Source organism: Lissotriton vulgaris, chromosome 6 (assembly GCF_964263255.1).
Source record: "Lissotriton vulgaris chromosome 6, aLisVul1.2, whole genome shotgun sequence".
Lineage (NCBI taxonomy): Eukaryota > Metazoa > Chordata > Amphibia > Caudata > Salamandridae > Lissotriton > Lissotriton vulgaris.
The window spans coordinates 498,967,314-498,989,775 of record NC_141694.1 but is presented as its reverse complement, the minus strand read 5'-3'; the positions used below and the strand labels follow the sequence as shown (position 1 = coordinate 498,989,775).

The following is a 22,462-nucleotide window of genomic DNA, read 5'->3' as shown; positions in this document are numbered from 1 at the left end:
CAGACCACTCTTACCCAGTCCAAAGATCAGGGCTTGATCCATCACCGTTTTTTAGCTCACCGCACCATCCCAGCTCAGAACTTGGCTATATGCAAATTAGTCTGACCCTGGCCCAGTGCATCATGGGAACAGGGCAGACCAAACTACCAAGCCAATTCTTATACTGGGAAGGAAACAAGCTTCCGGGGACCGGTTTCTGGCATTTCAGCCATCTTCGGCCCGGCTTGCTTGAATCCTGATGGTGCAATGAGCAAGGGACTCACATCTGAGTATACCCTTCCACGCTTATGGTCGACAAAAATGATTCAGAAAAGGGGGTGGTGATGAACAGAGTGTCTGAACTAAGCAGACCACTCTTACCCAGTCCAAAGATCAGGGCTTGATCCATCACCGTTTTTCAGCTCACCGCACCATCCCAGCTCAGAACTTGGCTATATGCAAATTAGTCTGACCCTGGCCCAGTGCATCATGGGAACAGGGTAGACCAAACTACCAAGCCAATTCTTATACTGGGATGGAAACAAGCTTCCGGGGACCAGTTTCTGGCATTTCAGCCATCTTCGGCCCGGCTTGCTTGAATCCTGATGGTGCAATGAGCAAGGGACTCACATCTGAGTATACCCTTCCACGCTTATGGTGGACAAAAATGATTCTGAAAAGGGGGTGGTGATGAACAGAGTGTCTGAATTAAGCAGACCACTCTTACCCAGTCCAAAGATCAGGGCTTGATCCATCACCGTTTTTTAGCTCACCGCACCATCCCAGCTCAGAACTTGGCTATATGCAAATTAGTCTGACCCTGGCCCAGTGCATCATGGGAACAGGGCAGACCAAACTACCAAGCCAATTCTTATACTGGGAAGGAAACAAGCTTCCGGGGACCGGTTTCTGGCCTTTCAGCTGTCTTGGGCCCGGCTTGCTTGAATCCTGATGGTGCAATGAGCAAAGGACTCACATCTGAGTATACCCTTCCACGCTTATGGTGGACAAAAATGATTCAGAAAAGGGGGTGGTGATGAACAGAGTGTCTGAATTAAGCAGACCACTCTTACCCAGTCCAAAGATCAGGGCTTGATCCATCACCGTTTTTTAGCTCACTGCACCATCCCAGCTCAGAACTTGGCTATATGCAAATTAGTCTGACCCTGGCCCAGTGCATCATGGGAACAGGGCAGACCAAACTACCAAGCCAATTCTTATACTGGGAATGAAACAAGCTTCCGGGGACCGGTTTCTGGCATTTCAGCCGTCTTCGGCCCGGCTTGCTTGAATCCTGATGGTGCTATGAGCAAGGGACTCACATCTGAGTATACCCTTCCACGCTTATGGTGGACAAAAATGATTCAGAAAAGGGGGTGGTGATGAACAGAGTGTCTGAGTTAAGCAGACACTCTAAAGTGTCTGCTTAACTCAGACACTCTGTTCATCACCACCCCCTTTTCTGAATCGTTTTTGGCCATTACAGGTGTGGCAGGGTATACTCAGACATAAGTCCTTTGCTCACTGCACCACCAGGATTCAAGCAAGCCGGGCCGACGACGGCTGAAATGCCAGAAACCGGTCCCCGGAAGCTTGTCTCCTTTCCGGTGAAGAATTGGCTTGGTAGTTTGGTCTGCCCTGTTCCCATGAGGCACTGGGTCAGACTAATTTGAATATAGCCAGGTTCTGAACTGGGGTGATGCAGTGAGCTAAATAACGGTGATGGATTCAGCCCTGATCTCTTGACTGGGTAAGAGTGGTCTGCTAAACTCAGACACTCTGTTCATCACCACCCCCTTTTCTGAATCGTTTTTGGCCACTACAGGTGTGGCAGGGTATACTCAGACATGAGTCCCTTGCTCACTGCACCGCCAGGATTCAAGCAAGTCGGGCCGACGACGGCTGAAATGCCTGAAACCGGTCCCCGGAAGCTTGTCTCCTTTCTGGTGAAGAATTGGCTTGGTAGTTTGGTCTGCCCTGTTCCCATGAGGCACTGGGTCAGACTAATTTGCATATAGCCAGGTTCTGAACTGGGGTGATGCAGTGAGCTAAATAACGGTGATGGATTCAGCCCTGATCTCTTGACTGGGTAAGAGTGGTCTGCTTAACTCAGACACTCTGTTCATCACCACCCCCTTTTCTGAATCGCAGTAGAAATAAAGCGTTTGATTGAAGCAGGCATTGTGCAAGAAGTAATGAGCAGTCCATGTAATTCACCCATAATTGGCATAAAGAAACCGAGTGGTAAGTACAGGGTGGTACAAGACCTTCAAAAGGTTAATAAAATTGTTGTACCTTGCTGTGCAGCTGTGCCAAATCCTGCAGTGATTCTGTATCAGATACCGTGGGAAGCTGGATGGTTTACTGTCATCGACCTGTGCCACGCATTTTTCTCGATTCCATTGCATCCAGATAGCAAATTATTTTCTCATTTGAATTTGACAGTCATGTCTATGTCTGGAATCGTGTCCCTCAGGGGTATACAGACAGCCCCTCGATTTTTAATCAGATTCTGAAAAAGTGCCTTGAGTCATTAGTGCTACCTGGACAGTCAGTCTTAGTTCAGTATATAGACGACCTTTTGGTGGCCTCGAAAACACGAAAAGACTGTGTTGTTGATACCATTGCTTTATTGAATCATCTGGGTGAAGGAGGCCATAAGGTGCCCCCAGAGAAATTGCAATTTTGTGCTACCTCAGTGAAATATCTGGGGCATCAAATAGAAAGAGGTGTCAGGAAAGTTACCTCAGAAAGAATCAGGATAATTAAAAACATGATTTTTGCCACAAACACAAAAAGAGATCAGAATGTTTCTTGGAGTTGTAGGATATTGCAGGCAATGGATTATGGGATTTGCAGTCCTTGCTAAGCCCCTGATACAAATGACAAAGAAAAGAGCCAAGGACCCAATAGAGTGGGATGACGAAAGCATGACTGCTTTTGTAAACTTGCGAGACTGCCTGTGTAGGGCTCCTGCATTGGGAATGCCTGACTATTCAAAGGATTTTCCACTGTTCTATGACACACAAAATAATTGTGCACTATCAGTCCTGACTCAGATTCATGGACTAGTTCGACGTCCAGTGGCCTATTTTTCTTCCACATTAGACCCAGTAGCCGCTGCATTGCCCGGATGTCTGAAAGCAGTAGCTGCAACTTGCAAGAGTCTTGAACAGAGTGAATCCATCATTATGGGACATCCTGTAACTGTGTATGTTCCCCATGCAGTTGTAATCTTGCTAACCAGAACAAAATCCCAGTATCTCACACCTAGTTGGCTGACTAAGTAGGAGAGAATTCTTGCTAGGTGTAATATTCAGAACTCAGCAACCCTGTTGCCTAATTCACACATTGCAGAATTGAGGGAAGAGGTTGAACATGACTGCATTGATCAGACTGAATACAGTACAAAGCCACGACCAGACATGAGAGAAAAGCCATTAATTGATTCAGACTATGAGCTATTTGTGGACGGCTCATGTATGAGACATGAGGAAGGAGGCCCAAGCGCGGCCTATGCAGTATGCACGTTGGGAGGTCCAGTGGAAGCATCCTATTTATCTGCAGTCAAGTCTGCACAAGTAGCTGAATTGGTTGCCCTGGCAAAAACCTGCAAATTTGGGAAAAATTGTAAAGTAACCATATATACTGACAGACAGTATGGTTACGGGGTTGTGCATGACTACGGCCAATTATGGGGAACATCCTTTACAAAGCGGATGTTACACCGCAAATCCCTTACAACGCAACTTTTACAACGCAAGTTGTAACAACGAAGTGCGCTGGGGGGCGCTCCAGGATAGTAAATAATTTAATTTACTATCCAACTCCTTCCCTACTATCCACAGGGACTGGAGTTGGAATAGTAAATTAAACTATTCACTATCCAGCCACCAACAACGCAAGTCGTGGTAACGACTTGCATTGTAAAACATGCGTCGTAAAGTACTGCGATGTAAAACATCTCGTTGTAACGACATACATCCGCCAATTATGGATGCAAAGGGAGTTTCTGACTTCTTCAGGTACCCCAATCAGAAATGGTCAATATGTGAAAGATTTACTGGAAGCAATCCAGTTGCCAAAAGAAGTGGCTGTGGTCAAGTGTGCTGCTCACAAATCTGGCAATGATAAAGTAACAGCTGGTAATCGATATGCTGACCAGTTAGCCCAACATTGTGCAAAGTACAAAATGGCTGTTAACAAAAAGGTTGAGATGGGCGGAAACAGCTGCCAACTATTGTTGCTGGATGATGTGAATATATGGGAAGAAGTGGGAGATTTGCAGAATTCAGCAGAACCCAAAGAAAAGGAACAATGGAGGAGATTAGGGTGTCAGAGAAGGGCTGAAGATGGTGTCATTGTGTATCTTGATGAAACAGTAGTGTTACCAGACTGTCTGCTTGCTCCTATGGCTAGGTTGATTCATGGAGATTCACATTTGGGAAGAGATGCTATGATACATCTGTTCAGACGAACATGGTTTAATGCGAAATTCAGGAACATAGCATAGGCACTCTACCAGAGGTGTTTAATTTGTCAGCAAATGAACCCAGGGAAGAAAACAGTGGTATTACCAGGAAAGATTGGTAAGGCAGAAGGTCCCTTTATTCGACTACAAATTGATTTCATTCAGTTGCCCCCTTGCAGAGGACTAAAATATTTACTTGTCATTGTCTGCCTGTTTTCAAAATGGGTGGAAGCTTACCCTACACGTAGGAATGATAGCATTACTGTGGCTAAGCTTCTACTTAGAGAGCTTATCCCTCGGTTCGGATTTCCAGTAACAATTGAATCAGATAGAGGAAAACATTTTAATAGTGAAATAATGGGCCTAATTTGTGAAGCATTCAAGATTAAGCAAAAACTGCACTGTGCATATCGCCCAGAGGCTTCTGGAGTGGTAGAACAATTGAATGGCAATATCAAATCAAGATTGGGCAAGATGTATGAATCTGCTCGATTGGAGTGGCCGGATGCTCTGCCACTTGTTCTGATGGGACTTAGAAGTATTCCAGAACGGAAAACAGGCCAAGTCCTCATGAAATACTGATGGGAAGAGCAATGCGGCAAGCATGGGTGCCAGGACACAAACTGCTAAGCATATCTGATGATTTAGTCCTAGAGTACTGCAAAGAACTGGCTGACCAAGTGCTTTCTATCTCTCACCAGGTTGGAGAAGACGCTGTCCCCAGACCAACAACACCAGCACATGACCTGGACCCAGGTGATTGGGTAGTGCTTAAGAAACATACTCGAACATCTTGTCTTGCACCAAGGTGGGGAAACCATGTCAAGTGATTCTGGTCACCACCACAGCTGTAAAGTGTGCAGGAGTTCCACACTGTATCCATGCCAGTCACACGAAAAAGGTGACAGAACCTGAGAAAACTGAGGCTGAAGGTTGCGCAGCTGAAGGGTCCCAAGATACCGATCCTGAAGTAGCTGAAGAACAACCGAGCACCAGTCAAGATGATTGGATTCCAGTAATCGACATACCTGCAAAATATGTGCGGACAAGAAGTCAAACCTACCTAGATAGACAAAACAATAGTGAGGACGAGACAGGCATAGAAAAAGATACTCAGATCATAGAGATCCAAGTCAAAAGTGATTCTGAGGAGGATTAGATAGGGAAAGGTCAGGTACTCGACACTCTACCAAAAACTCCAGAGTCTGAAAAGGGACAGATAGAAATTAGGGCGGAGGCTCAAGCAGAAGAAAATCAAGAGTTTGAGGAGCTTGAGCAGGACCAGTCAAGAATAGACAATGGTGTTCAGGAGGAAGAAAAAGAATCAAATAAAAGCCAAACTCAGCAGATCCCTGAACAAGGACAGCTTATAAGACAGCATTGAAATCGATGTGCCACAACTGACCGAAAATAAAAGAGCATAATAATAATAATAAGGTAGTTGGAGACGCCTTCACGGCGTGCCCCCGCGCTGTGGAGAACAAGTTTTCAGATACAGACATCCCCGCTCCCACCGTTATTCAGCTGCTTATAGATTATATAAATGTGTTTTTAGCATAGTTCTAAATTTAGTTTCCGATTCTTCCAGTCTTAGGGATGTCGGGAGAGCGTTCCAGTTTTTTGCCACTACTACACTAAAAGAGTGACCACCGAGTTTTGCTCTTTTTACACGGGGGATCGTTAGCAGACCCATCCTCTCTGAGCGTAAGGCTCTGGTAGGCTCATACCTAAGTACTAGATCCTGCAGATAGGGAGGAGCTTTATGTTGGATTATCCTATGGCACATTAAGAGAGCTTTAAACATCACTCTTTTTCACCGGTAGCCAGTGTAGGGCCGCTAACGCTGGTTTGAATGCTGCTCTCCTGGGGAGTCGTAGAACAAGACGAGCTGCTGTGTTTTGGAGGACTTGTAAGCGCTCTAGACTGTGTTCTGTGGCACCCAAGAACAAGACATTCCCATAGTCCATACGGGATGTCACCAGCGCCTGAGTCAAAGTGCGTCTGTCCTCCAGCGGGAGTAGATCAAGGGTGCGATTTAGTGTTTTCAGAACTCCGAAACACTTTCCTACGAGGCGACAAATGTGGGCTCCACAGAGAAAAGACTAGTTATTATAACAATGTCTTCATTGGTTCCAGTGAATGTGAACACAATTACAAGGTAATTGGGGGTTGGCGTTTCAAAAATGGGTCAGAACCTGTGTTTTCCGGAATTTATTATATATGTGGGAACAAGGCTTACTTCAAATTACCAGACCATTGGTATGGGAGCTGTTATTTTGGTATTGTCTTCCCCAAGATATACCATGTGGGTAAAATCACTGGAAGCAATGAAGAAACTAATGGATTAGTACGTAGCAAAAGAGAAAGTGTTGGTGAAATTGTAGATGATATATTTAGTGCATTGATACCTACAGTGGGAGTGGCTCTGAATATAAACAGAATCTGCAAATTGTCAACAGTAGTGGATCGGTTATCAACTGACACTGCTGGAGGTTTCTTGATGGTCAATACCGAATTGGTTTCGATCAGATCTATGGTTTTACAAAATCGACTTGCTCTTGACACGTTATTGGCTAAAGAGGGCGGAGTCTGTAGAATGTTGAAAGCGCAACATTGTTGCACTTACCTCTTAATTTCAACACTTTTGTCTGGAATGTATGTGAGAAATATTACTAATTTGGAAAAAGAGCTTAAACCACTGGAGGTTGATAGTGCATGGAAGAGATTGACTGATGGTCTCTCCTCAGTAGGTAGTTGGTTTTCTAATTTAGGTAAAAGTCTTGTGAGTAAAATACTGATGCCAATGGCGGAATAGGTTTATTAGTTTTAGGAATAATGATTTATTGCAAATGTCGAAAACATAGAAAGAAATATTCCATGAATAACCGAGGAGTAAAGGGAAATATTGAAGAACTCGAATTAGAAGAATTGAATAGCTAAATCTATGAAAAGATGAAAAATTCTCATCCTAATAATAATGAGAAAAAGCAGAATAGAAAGTTTAAAGGGACTGAAATCAAATAGAGTATTGATGGAGCAAGGATTCGTACGAGAAGCGACTTGCTCTAATTCATGAACCTCAAATAACCCTAACTATTTAATCAACCTGTTTGTTTTACTAATTTGTGCACTTTTACACTTACACGGGGTATCCGAGAGAAGCTTGCATATGTGTTTTCTAATCCTAATACGGTTGCAAATAAAATGGCTGCTGCTTCGCGGGAATTTCTACTGCGCATGCGTCTGTCATACTCATGTGACATGTGTTCCTTTTTTCTTACCCTAAACTTAGATAAATGAGATGTTTATTAGCGTGTTCCACTTTCTTACCCACCTTTTAGTTGAATGCTAAACGTGATTGCACAAATGTTCTTTTTCTTGATCCTTCTTTACAGTGGTTAATCTGATCATCTGTTTTATAGCGTGTCACAATTTTACCTTCCCTATAGGTACGTGCTGTAATCTGTTTTCATATATTACATAACATGTTCCTTTTTCTAACTGTTATTAATTGCGAAAGCTGTGTTTATTTATAGTATGTTCCCTTTCTTTACCCTCATTTAGGGAAATTGCGAAAAACTGTTTATCGAAATAGCATGTTCCTTGTTTTACCTTCCCTTTATTTCGAATCTTGCTAAATGATTGGCATAATCTATCTTTTACATAGCTATACACTGTTTCTGATCTTGGGTATTGATAGTTTAATTGCATTTAATCTATGGATTATGACTTTTGATGATGATTACCCTGAGTCTGTGGTTATTATATGAGTGTAAATGTTATTGATTTTGAACTATCTTCATAACTTAAACTCCCTGATTCATCGAGATTATAGGTACAAGTAACAGAGTTGATAAGTCATATGGTATAGGAACTAGTGGATCAAAATAAACTGATAGTAGAGTGTGGGTTACCTGATTAAATAAAAGTATATTTGAATTATGGGGCCAGGTGAGTATTTGGAAAAATGTATAGTCGGGTGACCTGCGCGCTCTGTCAGTACAAAACAGAGGATAATTCCTGGTCTGGCCATGGTGAAGACATATACACTCTCGAACCCCAATCTGAAGTAGATCACACTGTTACTGTGGGAGGCGACTAGGAGCATATGTATTCACATGGAGAGAGCTTGCTAAGTGAGCCACTAATAGGAAGATTCTCCATCACTTCTCCTAAATCCACAGGTGAATACCTGACCCTAGATGGATTTGTTGATGCAATGGACAGTGGTGTTGTCTGACCGAGTTTGAATATTGCACCTTGGAGGAAAGGCTTCAGTGCACAATGGACTGCCCACAGCTTTGGCACATGTATGTGCAGGTCCTACTCTGACGTAGACCAAAGACCCTGCATCATAATTTTGCCAAGATGAGCATCCCAGTCCAGTGGGCAGCCTGAGTCCATGGGGACTGAGTTTCCAAATTATCTGAAGTTTGTGGAGCTTCTTCCACCAGTGCAGATCCTGGTGTAACAAACAAAACATCTGCACCAGGGCAGAGACTTCCTTGCAACTACTGTCTCTTGCCTGATCCACGACTGGGTAGTACTCTTCTGCCATCTAAAAGATGCATGAGGTCATGAAGCCTAACAAGTGAAAAACCTGCAGAACTGACATCTGAGATTGAGTCAGGCACATAAAATTCATTGCCTAATTTGCAATGAACCTCTGAAGCTGAGGAAAGATATTCATAAGAAAAATTCAAAGCACTTCCCCTTTAACCCTTTGCATGCATCCGACGGCCAGGATCCGCCCTATGTGCTCATGTGCGTCGGATGACTCCCGGCCGTCCATGTACATGGCACCAGAAATCGCTCTGGTGGAGGTACCAGAGGGATTTCCTTTAGTTCAAAACAGCCTCTGGAGCTGGGAAATAACTTCCTCAGCTCCAGAGGCTGTTCTGGTTTTTCAGTGAAATGATGAACAGCGGGCATGGGGTACTGACGTAATTTCACTGAAAACGGAAATGAAATGATCTGATAGATGATTTCACATTCACTGCCTCAGTGCTCAGGGGGCTATCTCAGCCCCCTGATCACCGAGGCAGACGGTAGAGGTTGTTGGAAAGGGGGTGATCCCCAAGCAGGGATCCACCCACTAGACACTAGGGAGGGGGAGCGGCCTCTTGAACAAGGGCCTTTGCTCCCTCCTAAGTTTCTCTGCATATTCAATCTTTCTGCCCCACCTGGGGGGCAGATGGGGTCAACAGCCCCCAATCTTTCCCTCCTACCCTCCACAGGAGGTAGATAGCACAGCACCAGAGTTTTTAAATGCAAATTTAGGGGTGAGGATTGCCCAAAATGGGGATGGCAATGCCCCTAACTCATAAACAACATCTTCAGTCTTTCTTCCCCGAGGGTCAGACGAGGGTTATTACCCCCGTTCTGCCCTCCAGGGGGGGCAGAAATCCCACTAGACAGCAGGGATTATTTTTTTTAATAAAAGTGGAGTGGGGGCTTCCCACAATGGGCAATACCATGACTCCATCCAAATGTAATTAGAAACAGTCTTTCTACCCCCCCTCCCCCCAGGGTATATGGCGCAACAGCCCCTGATATGCAAAAAGCACACTATGCACCAGGTATTCGTTTAATGTACATTTAGGGGTGGGGGTTGCCCAAATTGCCAATGCCCAAACAAACTGAAGAGTCTTTCGTCCCTCCCCCACCCCGGGCAGAAAGCCCCACTAGACACCAGAGATTTTTTTTTATAAAAGAGGGATGGGAGCTACCCACAATGGGCAAAAACATGCCCCCACCAAAATTACATTCTAAACACTCCTTCTGTCCCCTGGGGGGCAAAAGGGGGTATTAGCCCCTGAATAGGCCCCCGGGGGCAGAAATCCCACTAGGCACCAGGGATATATTTTTTTAATATGTAGGGATGGGGGCTGCCCAAATGGGCATACCAATGTCCCCATGCCCCCAAACACAAATGGGACAGTCTTATGCCCCCCCCCCCCCCCCCGGGGAAGCAGAAAGCCCACTAGACCCCAGGGATTTTTTGTTTTTATATAAAAGAGGGATGGGGGCTGCCGACAAGGGGCATGGCCATGCCTCCACCCCACATAGTCTTTCTGCCTCCCCTAGTGGTTAGGTAAGGCAACAGCCCCTGATCTGCACCCCCCACCAGGGCAGAAAGCCTACTATTTATTTATGAAGTTTTACATAGCGCTGGCTAGACCTGGAGGTATCACAGTGCGTTACATAGATAACTGCACAGGTTACATATGCATAGATGCAAATTGCAGTGAACAAAAATAAACATCTGAAATGAGGCGGAGCAAGGAATAAACATTGGTACAAAATAACAGAAGAGTAGGGGGAAGGGAATAGGGCAGAAACAATAGTTAGATTAAATTTATTACAAATTTGGTAGATCGGCATCAACTAGAGGAGGCATTTGGGCCCAGTCCAACCCGTCGGGCCAGTAACAAAGGCAGTCCTTACTCAAGTCCAGTGTAAAAAACGCAGATGGGATAAAGTTTACAGCTTAAATACAACAAAGGGGGGGGGGAGAGAGAGAGAGACACAAGTGGATTCGTTCTCCCTTAGCAATATGATTAAACAAATTAGAATCCACTCAGCTAGTGGTGGTGATCCCTAAAGTGATGGGGAGCACACAGTGTTGTTTAAATGCCCCTCACACACCAACAGGCCCCTTGGTGTCATGCTTCATCATCGGGGCCTTCGCACCTCTCATTGAAGGATGCCAGTCGAGTCACTGTGACGTCGACTACTCAAAAAACACTATTCGATCAACGACATTGAAGAACTTACATGTATAAATGATCAAGCCAAAGAACACGCAAAGAAAATGGAAGCTGGGAAAACGGAAAAGTGGGAGCAAGCCCTCCACGTTTAATCCCAGACAGAAACACAACGTCGAATGGATCAGAGGCCAGACAAACCCACAAGCTCGTCCCGCGGTGGGAACCGAGGCAATAAACCTCAGAAGCAACCGGAGCACTGCTACCGCTGTGGCCTGGAATATCCACACACTGGCACCTGCCCATCCCTGGGTCAACAATGCCACAGATGCGGGTGGGACAATCATTTTGAAGCTATGTGCCAAACCAGGCGTAAAGAAACTAGGTCGGTTAGACAAAGTGCCGGGATACACCACCACGCAAGGACGGTACTTGGAAGAAGAGACCGGTCAACCAGTTCGTCCAGGTCTAGCACTCAGTCCCAGGCATTGTATAATCTACCGGTCAACATCAAGAGAATCATCCGCACTTACTCCCATATCACAGGCAGTGACGAATATGTATGCATTGTGGCTGACCCAGACCGGCTGTAGAAATATCCACAACTAGATATTCGAATGAAAAACTACTCCGCCAAGTTTGTTCTGGATACAGGGGTGTCACTGAACTATATCTGCACAACGGCATATGAAAAGATGTGCCCGAAACCAAAGCTAGAACCTGCTGCAGTGCGCTTCTACACATGGATGCCCAAAGAGCCACTGCCATGTCTAAGACGTTTTCCCACAACGCTAACCTACAAGAACAGATCAATTCAGGCTCAGATTCATGTCATAGAAAGCTGTGAATCTGCCAACTGCCTACTCAGCCTACCCACAGCAGAACGGTTAAGGCTGGTAGAGATTCTACAAAGTAGATGACTCGCCTGACATGATCAACAAATTCCCAAAATTATTCTCGGACCCAGGAAAACTAGCCAACGTTAAAGTTAAACTGCACATCAATGAGCAATTCACGCCAGTGGCCCAGCACCACAGGAAAGTACCATTTCACCTCCAGCAAGCGGTCAGTGATGAGCTTCAAAATCTGCTGAGAGCGGACATCATAGAATGATCATCTGGACCCACTCCCTGGGTATCACCGGTGGTAGGCGTGCCCAAACGAGGACATGAAAACAAAGTGCGCCCATGCGTGGATATGCATGCCCCTAACACAGCCATAGAGCGAGAAAGACATACCGCAACCTCATATTAGTGACATGATTACCCGCCTGAATGGAGCTATGTTTTTTTTTTTATTGGATCTCAACAAAGGGTACCACCAGCTCAAACTCCACGAGAAATCGAGATACACTACTTTTACCACCCATCAAGGACTCTTTAGATACAAACGCCTCAATTTTGGCATCTCGTCAGCAGCAGAAATGTTTCAAGAAGCCGTTCAGCGAGTGATCCACCACATTCCCAACTCATTCAACTACAGTGATGACATACTTGTATTTGGTATGACTTGGGAAGAACATGCCAAAGCCCTAGACCGAGTGTGCCATACCCTCCTAAACGCCAACCTCACCCTCAACGGAGACAAATTCCGCAAATCAACCCTCAAGTTCTACGGCCATGTGTTCTCTAAAGATGGCATGAGACCAGATCCTGATAAAGTCTCAGTGCTAGCTGACACCCCGCTACCTCGCGACATTCGGTCATTCCTGGGCATGGCCAGCTATTGTGCTAGATACATCAAAGACTATGCCACTATCCGCTACCCACTGAGAGAGCTAACGAGACAAGGACAACCATTCCACTGGTCCAAGGCATGTGAATATGCTTTCAACAAAATTAAAGACGCTGTATGTTCTGCCGCCCCTTTGGCTTACTTCAACCCCAAACGGAAAACAGAAGTCACTGTTGGCGCCAGCCCCGTAGACCTTGGTGCCATTCTTGCGCAGTATGATGACGAAAGAGACCAGCGTCACATCATAGCTTATGCCAGCCACAGCCTCATTGACACGGAGAAAGCATACTTGCAACCGGAGAAGGAGAGCCTGGCCGTCGTACGGGTATGCTAGCATTTCCATCTATTTGTCTACGGGAAGCATTTCACACTTATTATTGACCATTAGGCCTTAATCACTATTTTCGGCAACCCCCAAATGAAGATGCCTCCAAGGATCGAGAGGTGGGGGATCCGCCTGCAGGGCTACACCTACACAATTATTCACAAACCGGAAAAGGCTAAAAACCCAGTGGATTACATCTCAAGCCATCCTCAAGCAGTAACACAGACACGCACTTCGCTAGCCGAAAAATACCTTCACTTCGGGATTGATCGAGCATGCCCAACTGTCGTCCCACTAGACGCTATTATAGAAGCCACTGTCAAGGATGCTACGCTCCAAGACTTTATGCAGCGCATCTGAGGCGGAATCATGGAGACATCTGGAGACCTCCCAAACCATCACTGGCATCAAAATGCAAGAACTCTCATCTTTCAAACACGTCAAGGATGACCTCACAATCAGTGCAGATGGATTGTTACTGAGAGACAAGAGAATCGTCATTCCTCAACAACTATGACAAGGGACTATCAATCTAGCTCATGAAGGCCACAAGGGAATAGAGTGACTGTTAAACAAATGAGTTTAAGATTTAGTAGAAAGATCAACACAGTTTTGGAGAGGTTCAAATTTTACTCCCGAGCACAGAAAGTAGATGAATCTATTGAAGATTACGTAGCTGCATTGAGAACTTTAGCTAGTTCATGTGCTTTTGAAACGAGTAATTTTGAACAAGTGTTAAGAGATCAAATTATGATGAAGACAAAGAGTAAGAAAATTCAAGAGCGCTTATGGATGGGAACTGAATCTTCCTTAAATGCTGTACTTAATATAGCTAAAGGAATTGAACAGTCAGAAATCTTTGTTAGCGAAATCAGAGGTCAAGCAGTCAAAAGGAAGGAAATAATTCCCGAAGTAGCAGTAGTAAAAGATAATCCCACTTTTAGGAAATCTCCTTTCATTTTTAATAAGAAAGAGTATTTTGTAAAGGATAATAAGTCTTTTGGGAAAAAATCTCCAATAGTTTGTAATAGATGTGGTGGTACTGACCATGTAGGAAGCTACAGAGGATGCCGTGGGTGGAATAACATTTGCATTAAATGCAAGAAATCGGAACATTTCAATAAAATGTGTAAATCTTCGCAAAAAGTTAATTTGGTGGCATGTGAAGAAAGCGAAGATTCTGAACAAGTGTCAGAAATCAACAGTTTACTGTGTGTTGGGGACACCGAGTGTAAAAGCTTTCCAAGTGATAATATTTTGGTAAATGGTAAAGAAATCCCTATGTTAATTGACTCATGTGCTTGGTACACTATTATAGGTAGGAATATATTTAACACATTTTGGAATGCAACTAAACTATTACCTCCAGATGTTCAACCTGGTGGTTATACTGGTCGTGAAATTGACCTAGATGGGTTTATGTGGGCTGATCTTAAATTTAAGGACAGAACAACCAGAGGGAAAGTTTACGTGGCTACCAAAGGAGTATCTATCCTTGGTTGGTCGCATCAATATGAAATGGGCATTAAGCTTGATCCTAATGCATCTCCACCTATGTATGTTGTGTCTCCTGAGAAAGATGAATTCATAAGTAAAGTAAGAAATAAGTTTCCTTCAATTTTCACCGACAATTTAGGAGAATTTGTAAATTTCCAACATAAGATTATTCTCAAGGAGGGTGCTGTTCCTGTCCGACACAGGGTTAGGAATGTACCACTGGCTTACCGGGACAAACTGAAAGTAATTCTGTCTGATTTAGTATCAAAAAAAAATTGAACCTACAGAATCTTCTCCCTGGCTTTCCCTAGTGGTTTTGTCCCTTAAAAGCTAAGGCGAACTTCGTCTATGTGTGGACCTTCGTACCTTAAATAAAGAAATTTGGATTGATAGGCACCCTTTACCCCATATTCATGAATTAATTTCCACACTATCTGGTGCTCGTGTATTTTCCACAATAGATCTTGCTAGCGCATATCACCAGGTGGTCTTGCATGAGGAATCAACATTTTTTACTACCTTCATCACTCCGGAAGGTATGTTTCAGTATTGCCGCATGCCATTTGGCCTAGCCAGTGCAGCATCGGTCTTTCAAAGACTCATGAAGGAGGTTCTGGAAGGATGTGATGGCGCTATCGCCTTCCAAGATGATATTTTAATTTTTGGAAAAGACTATGAAGACCATGACAAGAATTTAGATAAAGTATTACAATGTGTACAGGAAAAAGGTTTGACCTTGAAATTCTCTAAGTGTAAATTTAGACAGAGTAAAGTGGAGTATCTCGGTCATGAAATTTATTCTCAAGGTATCAAGCCCAAATTTAATCACATCCAGAGTATTTCCAATGCCCCAGCTCCATCAACTAAGGAACAGCTTGTATCATTTCTTGGTCTCACAGAATTTTATAGTAAATTTGTACAAGACTATTCTTCCAAAGTTCATCCTTTGAGATCTTTACTAAAAAAAATGTTTTACATTTGTTTGGAACAAGGAACAACAGTGTTCATTTGATCTGCTTAAGAAGGAAATTGTGAATGCTCCTTTTCTCCGACCATTTGAAATTGGTAAAGATTGTATCGTATCAGTTGATGCTAGCAATGTTGGGTTAGGTTCTGTGCTAATGCAAAGAAACAATGGTGAAGAATATGTAGTCTCATACGCTTCAAGAACTCTTCGTGGTGCTGAATATAACTATTCCACCTTTGAAAAAGAATTATTGGCTTGTACGTGGGCTGTGCAACACTTTAGACAGTTTTTGTGGGGTACCAAGTTTCGCTTGCGAACTGATCACAAGCTGTTAATTAATATGCTAGCAGCTGGTGGTGGTAGGACTTTAACTGCATGTTTGGCACGTCTAGCTGCTAAACTACAAGAATTTCAGTGTGTGGTTGAATATGTTCCTGGGTCGTCTTAATGTACATGCTGATTGTATGTCACGGTTACCGTTATCTGACACTCTGGATATTGCCAATATTTGTACAGATTTTGATGTAGCATTTTCTATTGAAGATGTTAATGGTGAGAACTCAAAAGTTTTGTCTGATGTTATTTCCGAAAGTGAATGGAAAGCGGCTATGTGTCAGGATAAGGATTTATCTGGAGTTGTAAAATTCATGCAAGTAGGTTGGCCTGAGGAACATAAATTATCTGGTGTTCTTTCATCTTTTTACAAAATAAAAGATGAACTTATGTTTGATCACGGTTTTATAATTCATGGTGATAAACTTGTTCCTCCAAGAACATTAAGAGAAAAGATAGTTTCAATGGCTCATGAAGGCCATATGGGCATGTCCAGCACCAAAAGGCGTATAAGGGAATTTTATAGGTGGACTGAAGTTGATGGTATGGTTGATAAATGGGTTAGGTCATGTTCTCCATGTGCTATGAGTGACAAATCTGTTAAACCTGTGGCTGTTGATGTTACTCCTGTTGAATTTGTCACAAGTCCGTAGAAAAAGCTTGGGATTGATATTATTGGACCACTGAACTTATCTGTTAGCAAGGATATATTTGCTTTGGTGTTAATTGATTATTTCTCTAAATGGCCAGAGATGAAAGTTGTTGGCAAAATTAGTTCAGCGCAAGTGATTGAATTTTTGGATGAAGTCTTTTGTAGGGAAGGTATTCCTGCAGAAATTGCTTCGGACAATGGTTCTCAGTTTATCAGCAAAGATTTCGAGTTGTTTCTTGATAGATGTGGGATTGTACATAAAAGAGTTTCCAATTACAACCCTCAGGCCAATGACAAATAGAACGCTTCAATAGAGTTATTAAAGAGTCGATTCAATTAGCGGTTAAAAGTGGTCTGGAATGGAGAAAAGCATTACGTGCGACTTTGTTGTCATATCGCACTTCTCCGAATTCTGTTACAGGTTTTTCTCCCTTTGAGATGTTACGAGGTAGAAAACCTGGTTCCAAACTTTTACCCTGGTGGATGAAAACAAAAATTCCTTGCAATTCAGTTTCTGATTTTACTATTTAGAAATAAAGTTTTGAAATATCAGGAAAGGATGAGAGGTAATTCGTTGCGAACGTCTACTCGTTGTTCTAAAATTAAAATAGGTGATTTTGTACGTGTCAAATTTGGAGGTTTTTATGGCAACAAGTGGGCTAAATGGTCTGATCCTTGCAAAGTTTTGGAAGTCTTTAGCAAGGCTGTTAGAGTCGAAGGAGGCAAGATTTGGAATTTTAGACGTATTTTGTTATGTAAAATGGAAAATTTGCAAGAACTTTCTTCCTCCAAATCTTGCAACAATGATGAAAGTTATTCTGCCATGTTTGACATATTTGAAGGTGACACATCAGTTTCCAATTCGGCAACCTCTAATTCTATGAGTTCTAGCTCTTCCCTAGATTCTGTTCCCTTCCCTGTTTGTTTGATGACAATGATAGACATGTGGGTAATGTTATTGTAGAACCTACTAATGTGATTGAATTGAGGAAAAGTTCTCGTATCTAACATACTCCTGTTAAATTGCGAGATTTTGTTCATTGATTTTTTTTTTTTGTTTGTTTTTTCTTCTTTTATTTTTTATTAGGGGGGAAGGTGTGTAGTATTCCATGTTAGTAGTTCTTTTAGAATTGTTATGTTTCTTCTGTGCCTGAACATTCTATATCTGGGAGTTGGGCACTTTGAGAGAGACTTCCGAGATCTTTGGTTGTCTAAGCTGTTTGGCAGGAATAAACTACTTTTCCACATCAATCCTGTCTACCAGATTACTTCAATAGGCATGAAGAAAGCACTACATGAGAGAATCTGGTTCCCGTCTCTTGATCAGATGGTAGACTGCCCACAATGCCAACTAGTGGGGCGGGAAGAGCCACCTGCGCCAATTCAGATGTATGATCTCCCGGACGGTATATGGCAACAAGTAGCTGTTGATTTCTTCGGCCCACTAAAGTCTGGAAAATATGTCATTGCCGTCATGGATAATTATTGTCACTTTCCCATTGCACAACAACTATCGTCCACCAGAGCGCTGCAGTCATACCCATCCTTGATGAAATATTTGCAGCATGGGGGATTCCACAGACCGTAAAAACAAACAATGGACCACCTTTCAATGGACATGAGTTCACAGAATTCGCAGACCATCTGAACTTTAGACACCGGAAAATCACCCCCTTATGGTCTCAAGCCAACGGGATGGTTGAACGCTTCATATGGCCACCTTGAAGAAAACAATACAACAAGCTACTGTCCCAGCGTGAAATACAACCAGCGCTCAATGAAGTACTGAGAGCCTACAGAACAACACCACAGAGCACCACCAACAGGTGCTCTGCTACCCTGATGCTTGGGAGAACCCTGCGTACCAGGATTTGAACGTTGGACGCAGTCATTCACTCCAGATACCCGACCTCAGATCATGAGACACTAATGAACATTGATAGAGACAAGAAAGCAAAGATGAAGAACTAAGCTGATAATTGGTGCCATGTAAAGACATCCAGCATCCAAGAAGGAGATTGGGTACTAGTGAAACAGGAACAGAGAGCTAAAGCTGACAGCTGATATAATGATCACCCGCTACAAATAGGGAAGAAGAAAGGAACCATGATCCAAGCAGCCTCCACAACAAAGAGGACCACGAGAAACGTGTTGCACTTCAAGAAAAGTGTAATCCAGCAACCTACAGCCGAGAAGAGAAGCGGACAGAGATACAGATACCTCCGATCCCAGAGCAGACAGTCTCGAAGAACGCCCTTGCATAATCAACATGGATGAGTCCGGAGAACAACAGCCTCTGCGCCGGCCGCAGAGGACCACTCGAAGGCCGGTCCGACGCATTGAAGAACTTTAAAGAACAACATTCTAAGGTAAATGACAATTTACAAAAAGGGGGAGATGTCGTATCCCCATACCTGACTAGGTCCAGGACTTCCAGGTCAGGCATGGGCGGATAGGGAAAAAAGGGCGGCGCGAGTGCGCGCACTAGTTGGGAGCGGGGGCAGAAAGAATAAACACTGCTTAAACATTATCGTTCATGTCAGCGTGTTTATTTAAAATGGGAAGCTCTAATCAGGAGGCCAGCCAGCAAGCCCTTGGAGCCACTCTAGTAATCTTATTTGAAGTGAGGAATCAATGTGAACAGCAAAATAATTAGAAAAAAATTGGTTGGGGTGCCAGTGAATGTTTCTTATTATAGGAAACATTTTGGTGGCGGAGAGTTATCAAGTCCAAATAAAATTATGCATTACATTTTTCTCAGACGGAAGTTCCTTTGCCAGCAAACCATGCACCATGCATGGGCCACAAAATTGTGTAGCAGGATCCCCTGAGACATTGGAGTTGAATCTGCCATGTTTAAAAAAGTTTATTTGCTGACATCCTCTAATCCAGGTCTTTTCTACATATAAAATATATATAATTCTGCTGGAGTATTTCCCTTGCCATACAGCAATTGCTTTGGGGTTCAATATGTACAGTGAGACATAACTGCATGAGAAAATTTGGTAAGTACTAATGAATTGCTTCTGCTGAGTAATATTGTTAATAAGATTTCTAAATACAATTTATGTTAGTCCTTACCTGAACAACAGCTATTCCGTTCCCCAGAGCTGAAACATTTAGTGAAATGGGCTGAACTATTTCTATCTAAAATACAAACAGAAGAAACATATTATCTTTGTGTGAATTTTCAAGTCACATATGTAATGCTCTCATGCACTATAATATATACTTAACTTATGACTCTGCAGCAGCAAAAGATTTCCTGCATTTATTTGAAAGGATAACGGGTTCTGGCTTCTTGACTCACTGACTGAAACAACCAGAGCAGTGTTACTAGATGTTAATAGTGCAGCAAACTGTGAGAGGGCTTGTAGAGCCACAATTGTATCCTGCAGAGAGAGAGAGAGCAAGAGAGAGAGATTAATACAGCAGGTATTAAGAGAAATATATATGTTGTTCCTGTGTTTGTAAAATTAGAGTCTATGATCTGAACATGTGTGCCTAATCAGAAATTGATCCACTCTCAAAACCTATTACCTAGTTTCATTTAACTTTTGGTTAACTTATCATTTGAAGATTAATGATGGCGAAAATGATCACTGCATGTACCTAAGTGCCTCTAAACTATTATTGAAGTCCAAAACAATGCATGCCAGATTTATCAATCTTTAAGGCAAAGCAATGCAGCAAGACAACTTGCTGCGCTGAGCTGAGTGAAAGAGAGAGGGCAGGAATGCACCATATTTACCACTATATGGTGCATTCTTGCTTTCTGTGTGTGCTGGCACATAATCTGCTGCCTAGCACCAACTCAGGCACCCTTGCCTCATGGTGCAAGGGTGCCTGTGTTGCACAAACACCCGTGCTTCACCCAAGAAATGCCTTGCCAGGGCAGAGTAACCAGATAACGCCTTCCCAAGGCAGAGTAACAAAAGGCAGCAACTTGTGCTGTCTTGCATTAATCCAGATTTGTAAAGTTGGCCTTGCATTGCTTGTAACATCTGATTTAGGGATTACGTTGCCCTTGCAACACCTTGCGTGATGCTAGGGCAACGCAGCACTATGATATATCTGGCCCTGCATTTTTATCGACATGATTACTTGTGTTTTTCTCTAGTACCTGGAGTCTCCCCTCATCACATTTCTTACGGCGTGAGGCATGTCTTGCCTTGGGACATTGCCCCTGCCCTCGCTTTTCTGGTTGTAACATCTTATTACAAACACTGATTCACATACCTTTACTGCAACAGAAATTGCCTTTTGTGAGCTGTTTGCTATAATTTTGCAGTAAGGGTCCCTTTAAAACAACCGCCTCTCCCCCAGATGCAGTACAATTTTCTATCCGTAATCAATAAATAATACCGAAGGTGATTGGTATCTGCCAAACACAAGTTGAAATGGTACTCCTATTGCAGCTGCATGTCAACTTTCACCTCCTTTAGTTGGACAGCCCTAAAGATTATGAGATACTTCTACAAATGTTATATTTTATTTTATTTATTTTATAGCATTTGTAAGGCGCACAGCTACCCACAAAGGGTTCCCCGGCGCCGAAAAACAGCAAAGACACAAGACACACCTGGAGAGAGAGCAGATCCTAAGTCAAAGATTATTGATCAAACAGCCAGGTTTTCACGCTCTTTCTGAAACTCCTATAATTTTCTTCTTTGCGTAAGTGGGTAGGCAGTGAGTTCCACAGAGTTGGGCCCAAAAATGCAAAGGATCTTCCGCCCACTCTAGCCCGTTTATACCTTGCACATGCTTTTGGTAGAAAATGCCTCAATGAACAATTTATCGAAGACAGACAGTGTTTGGTATTTTGTAGCAACCAAGTTGACAAACGATGCATCTCAGCCTTCTCCTTTCTACAAGAATCCAAAAATGAACTGAATAGAAAGTTTTTGCAACTTGAAAGACGATAGTGAATGCTCCCTCGCTTTACAGTAAATATGTATATTTCATGCCTGTATGTATGATTCACTAGCTACGAATTCCTTATGTCATTGCCTTTGTAATTGTCTGTCTTTCCATATCCCAAACACACAACTAGCACAATTAACTCATACAACAACTATTATTTTGTACAAATATATTAAGCACCATAAGTGACCTATGTACCACCATCAATGCTAAGTTAAAGGATTCTGATTGAAACTTTCGGCCTCATTACGATGGCCATCGTTTCGGGCACAAGACTGTCCAACCAAGAGTCGGCAGTCCCAACAGCCCAATTATGTATGACTGCCATGCAGGCAGTCGTAAAATGCATTTTACTATTGCGCCTTCTGCAGCAGGCCAGGAAAAGGACTGCTGCACAAGCAGCAATAGTAAAAAACATTTTGAAAACATCCATGCCAGGAGCACAGACAATCTCTTGTGGTGCTTGGCACACAGTGCATGGATGTTTGGGAGGCCACCACATGTGCCCCTGGCCCCTTAGTAGTGGTCCACAGGAGACTGGGACCCCAAAGTTACTTTCTGACAGCCTTTTCATGGCAGTGGGACTGCCGCAAAAAGGCTGTAGGAAACTGACATCTTAATCCCTAATGCGATGCCTCCGCAGGCTCTGCCTCTATTTTAGAGATTAGACTCTGACTACTGCCCCAATGGGCTACTTGAAGCTGTCAAAGGTGGCAGTCTTTCTCCCTGCCCAAATCACTCTGTCTGCCAGTATTGTAAACCTTTAGTCGGACCGATACTCTAGATGTCGGCTGGACTGCTACCGAAGGTCTGTTGGTGGCGGTCCGCCCAACATCATAAACGGGCCCCTTGTTGCTGTGAAACAAATAAAAAA

The 22,462-nt window shown here is 43.3% G+C and overlaps 1 protein-coding gene across 1 annotated transcript in view; it reads right to left on the bottom strand.

Moving 5' to 3' along the window:
* The window catches only part of LOC147707489 (CD109 antigen-like), a 943,435-nt gene that overhangs the window by 95,375 nt on the left and 825,598 nt on the right, over nucleotides 1-22,462 (bottom strand). Inside the window, exons 28-29 of the mRNA XM_086926506.1 lie at nucleotides 19,898-20,057; nucleotides 19,747-19,808 (exon numbers count right to left, since the gene is read on the bottom strand). Coding sequence (XP_086782632.1) covers nucleotides 19,747-19,808; nucleotides 19,898-20,057 — 222 coding nt within the window. The remainder of the gene's footprint in view (nucleotides 1-19,746; nucleotides 19,809-19,897; nucleotides 20,058-22,462) is intronic.